General features: G+C 45.5%; 1 protein-coding gene across 2 annotated transcripts; it reads right to left on the bottom strand.

The window, feature by feature from the left end:
- Positions 1-341: 341 nt before the first annotated feature.
- Positions 342-3,109, bottom strand: LOC143670216 (melanoma-associated antigen B16-like). 2 transcript variants are annotated; one of them, XM_077144886.1, is made up of 2 exons: positions 3,024-3,109; positions 342-1,868 (listed from the first exon to the last, which is right to left on the bottom strand). In XM_077144886.1, the coding sequence occupies exon 2, from the start codon at positions 1,803-1,805 to the stop codon at positions 753-755; it is 1,053 nt and encodes a 350-aa protein (XP_077001001.1). In that variant the 5' UTR covers positions 1,806-1,868; positions 3,024-3,109; the 3' UTR covers positions 342-752. The 2 variants fall into 2 exon arrangements, with proteins under 2 accessions (XP_077001001.1, XP_077001000.1); XM_077144885.1 differs by having other exon boundaries at positions 2,893-3,066.
- Between the last annotated feature and the right edge of the window lie 1,306 nt (positions 3,110-4,415).

The following is a 4,415-nucleotide window of genomic DNA, read 5'->3' as shown; positions in this document are numbered from 1 at the left end:
GCCTTTTCTCAGGACATTTAACCTTGACTTCCCCCTAACCACTCCATTTCTTTTCACTAGCACTGTCGGTCCCAGAAGATACCTACACTCTTTATTTTTATATGATTGCTGCTCCTGGAATCTGACAATCCATGGAGAGGGGCTGGATCTTGTCCATCCTAATATCCCCAATACTAGTTCAGTGCCTTCTAAAGAGTAGCTAATCAATTAATGTTTGGGAAATACATGAGCCTGTGATCATGAGATTTAAGTGTTTAATATTTGATTCCACCCACATACTTGAATAAACAAAGTCAGGTATATACTTTTTAGTTTTACAGGAAATCATACTTAAATGGGTGAGAAGCCAAGAATTGACCACCTTTTACTTTCATCCTTTTATTTGCTGATTCCATAGATTTTACTGCTGACTTCTTATACATTTCCAAGAAAATACCTAATCCAATGTCATTTTATCTTGTTTGAGATCACAAAAAATGATGGACAGTTACTCAATTTGTTCTATAAAATGAGAAAAGTCTTATTTAGTCACGAAAAACTGAAGCCACTCAGTAACTTAGATGTTGAAACTAATTAAACCTTCAATTAATGGAAACAACCTTGCAAAGCACATGCAAAAAAAGAGAAATCTCCAAGTTAACAATATCAAGTAAAATTACACAAATATATAGGATTTTCCTCCAGGCCCACATCAGCCCTCCACTACTTAAAACACCAACTAACCATCTTGACAAAAAAGTGAATAATCTGCCTCAGTCTTCACCATGGTTGGAGAAGCTACTGGATGTGGCACTGAAACTGGTGGTAGCCACGGTGATAGTGCCAGCCCTGCCTGCAATTCTTGCTTCACCTCTCTCATACTCATCCCTCAAAGCCTCCTCATACTGGGGCTGGTAGGATGTAGGGCTTGTTTCATGCATCTTGGCCAAGAACTCCAGCAACTTCATCTTGCTGGTTTCAGCCTTGGCTCTTGGGCCCCACAGGAATTCATAGCGTGGAGGATCACTGTTGGGCACCTGTCGGTATTCCAGATACTTTTCCTTCACAAAATCTCTGGTGATGATCTTCTTGGGCTCTCCAAAGAGGAAGTGCTGCCTCCCAGAATATATATCCATCATATTCAGCACTTCCCAGACATCTTCCTCAGGGGCGCTGTTGCCGTTCATGAAAATCACGCCAAGAACAAGTATCAGGAGGCCAGTCTTGGGCATGCCATCATCGCCACTCAGCTTTCCATCATATGTGAGGCCCAGTTTGTTGACCAGGGCATAGCAGTGGCTGTCGGAGTCGACCTCCTTCACATCAATGCCAAAGACCAGCTCCAAGCACTCGGAGGCTCTCTTGAGGATCTCAGGGAAGTGATCTTCGTATGTTTGGATGACACTCTTCAGCATGTCTGCCTTTGTGATGGGCTCATTCATCTTATACTTGAGCACCAGAAAATTGACCAACAAATCCACCTTCTTCTGCAGAGGATCTCTGGGAACATCTTCAGTGTCTGCTGGGGATTGTGAACTGCTTGAACTATCCTCTTCTTGGCTGCTAGAGCCTTCATCTGATATACTAGAGGACAAGGCTGTGATGGCAGAGGAAGAGCAACAGGCACTCTCATTACCCTGAGGAGTATTGGGTGCCCCAGGAGCAGAAACATCCTCCAGAGAGCAGAGCATCAGAGACAAGGAAGAGGAAGAGACGGTCTCCTCCACATCCTGAGAAACCCGTGCAATTTCTAAGCCCTGGGTCTCATTCTGGGCCTGAAGGCTTTGCTCATGTGTGCAGTGTGGACTCTTCTGATTCTCTGACATGATTACTATTCTGGGCGGCGGCTGTCAGGAATGTCAGCAGAAGAGCGCAAGGGAGGCCCACAGCTGAAGGGAGAAAGAGAGATGTGAGTGGTTTCAATTTGTAAGCTGAAATGTGGTAGCCCTGAAGGTCAAATCCACAACCTTTCCCTGGGGACATGGTTTTAGGGCCTCACATATCTCCCATCTTTCTGAAATGCCTGTCCTTCCACACCCTACAGGAAGAAGCGAAGATGTTGTTCCGGGTGTAATTAACTTTTATAATTTAAGATTTCTTGGGCTGACAGTAGGGTATGCAGGATTTCAGTCTCTGGGGTCTTTCCTGTTACCAGGTAGGTTATCCCTTCATTCTTCATTGAAAGCCTTTACCTTGATACCTGGAATTGACTGGGACACCTCCTCCTGAACTAGCTCTGTCCCCTAGTGATCGTCTAGCAATCACTACCTGAGACTCCTAAGTAGAAAATCAGGGGTACTTCTGCCTAAATAAATCTACCTAGGACTTCCCAGGAGGACCAGCTTGTCTGGGTTCCTCCATTGTACTGCAGTGTGTTCCCTGGACTCCTCACTCAGGATACACACTTTGAGTCCTGGAAGGGCCTTTACTCACCTGCAGTTGGACTCCTCAAACCATGCCTGACCTCCCTACATCCACTGAGGTGTCATTACGGGGCCAACTCTGTCAGTTAGCAGTCACAGGGCCTCCCAGCGCGGACAGCAAATGAGGGGCTTTGTCGGCCCCCATCATTTTTTGGTGAGTTGTCCATCCCATTATTCCTAATACAGGCTTGGACATCACCTACCCACCTACAGCCCAGGGAATCCTTCCTTTGCTGACCTGTGGCCATGCCCCTCAGAACAATCCTCACCCCTCTTATGAGGAAGTAGTCAACCCTGTTCGATTCTGAAGCATCCCAGGGAAGACATCATGGGCAGGACTCTACTCCATGAGGTCTCCTCATTTGGGGGCTGGTAATCCCCTCAGGCCTCACTCAGAGTCCTCATAGGAACTCTTGGCAGAACCCGGGCTCACTTCCCTGTCGAACTGGGGCCTTCCCCCTTATATAAGCCCTATTTCCCTGAAACTCACTCCGAAGAGGAAAACCGTGGCGCCTCAGTCTGACAGCTACTCAGGTTCTCGCAGGGCTGACAGCAGGGGTGGGGTTTTGAGGAGCCTCTCCCCTTTGGGGTTTGTACGCTCTTGGTCTCCAAGGTACTGACCTTGACTCCAGGCAGAATCTTGTACGTGATTTCTCCCTCTGCTAATTTCCGGTGGAGCACCACAGAACTAGGTCTTCCGGTCTTCAGAGTTCCCGGGAGGAAGTTAAGCACATCAGTTCCGGTCGCTACTGCCTGGGGCCTCCCAGTCCTGACAGCAGGGGCACGGCGCTCCACAGCTGGCAACTCCTGCTTGCAGCCTCCCAGAGCTGAGACTCCTCTCCGGGTGGACCCTTCCTTTCTAGGGTGAGTTGCCCCCTCAGTCCGCACTCAGGGTCTGTAGCTTGACTCCAGTCGTTTTCATTCACTGCTTGCTGAACAGTGCCACTTCCCTGCCAATCTCTGCATTTGCCCTATTAAACCGTATAGAAGTTGAGTCTGGTTCAAGTGGAGAAGCTGCTGTATGATGCATGTCTAGGACAACTGCTGGACTCAGAGAAAAAATATATTCCCGTGGGGGTCTATTCTCCATCCAGTTGGGAAACTTCTGTTCGGAAATGTGTACTTTCTACACAGAAGGACTTTGCGCAGACCCACTGTTTACGTAGTATTTTCTTATCCTCCTGGAACATTGCATCCCTTCCTCTAATGATGAAGCCAATAGTTCTAAGAGTCAATGCATGCGCTCTGGGTGGATGCTTGCTCTTACCTGACTTCTGATCACTTAATAATTGATATGGTACAGCGAGGTCATCCCACAAAGCCCTGTTGATCACATTGATAAAATACCAAGGCAGAATCTGGCTTATATGTCTTTATTTCATCTCTTATATCAACTCTCATGTACTATAGTATTAACATGAAGGATTTTTGTTCCTCTGTTTCACATGTTTTGGGTTTGTAGGGAAAGATTATTCATCCAATATGTACAATTAATGCCATCTAGAATTTTAATGCTTCCTACTTAATTTTATCCAGTATTTGAGTCTACATCATGACCCATTTTAAAGCAAATATACTTAGAAATGGAAAAAATACTCAATTGTATTTTTTAATGTGGAATATATCAATAGCCCTTTAAGCACAGTTGATAATGGACATGATATACGTAAATATGGAATTCTGCATGGACAATTTGCCACTCCCTTTTTAATTTATTTATGTATTTAACCATTTATTTGTATGAGTATGGACTCAAGGGTACTTTTCTTTCGTTTGGCTACTGTGTCCCTTTACCATACTCCCACCATTGAGGTTATACTTTTTAGCAGTTCCTTACTTTTTGGTACTACAAGGCACTCCAGGCTCATCTTGTCTTATCCTGCCTCAGCCCTGGAACCAACCATTTATCTGAAAAGTCCTGTTTCCTTTTTTGGAGACTGGTGTTAGAAAGTAATATCAGGGTGATAGGTGTGTTTATAACTACTGGGATATCACTGATCCTAGGGTGTCTCA

Source organism: Tamandua tetradactyla, chromosome X (assembly GCF_023851605.1).
Source record: "Tamandua tetradactyla isolate mTamTet1 chromosome X, mTamTet1.pri, whole genome shotgun sequence".
Taxonomy (NCBI): Eukaryota; Metazoa; Chordata; class Mammalia; order Pilosa; family Myrmecophagidae; genus Tamandua; species Tamandua tetradactyla.
Note: the sequence above shows the minus strand (reverse complement) of the source record. Positions and strands in the feature narration are given on the sequence as shown.

Coding starts and splice junctions, on each gene's coding strand:
- LOC143670216 (XM_077144886.1), bottom strand. CDS start 1,805: ATGTCAGAGAATCAGAAGAGTCCACACTGCACACATGAGCAAAGCCTT.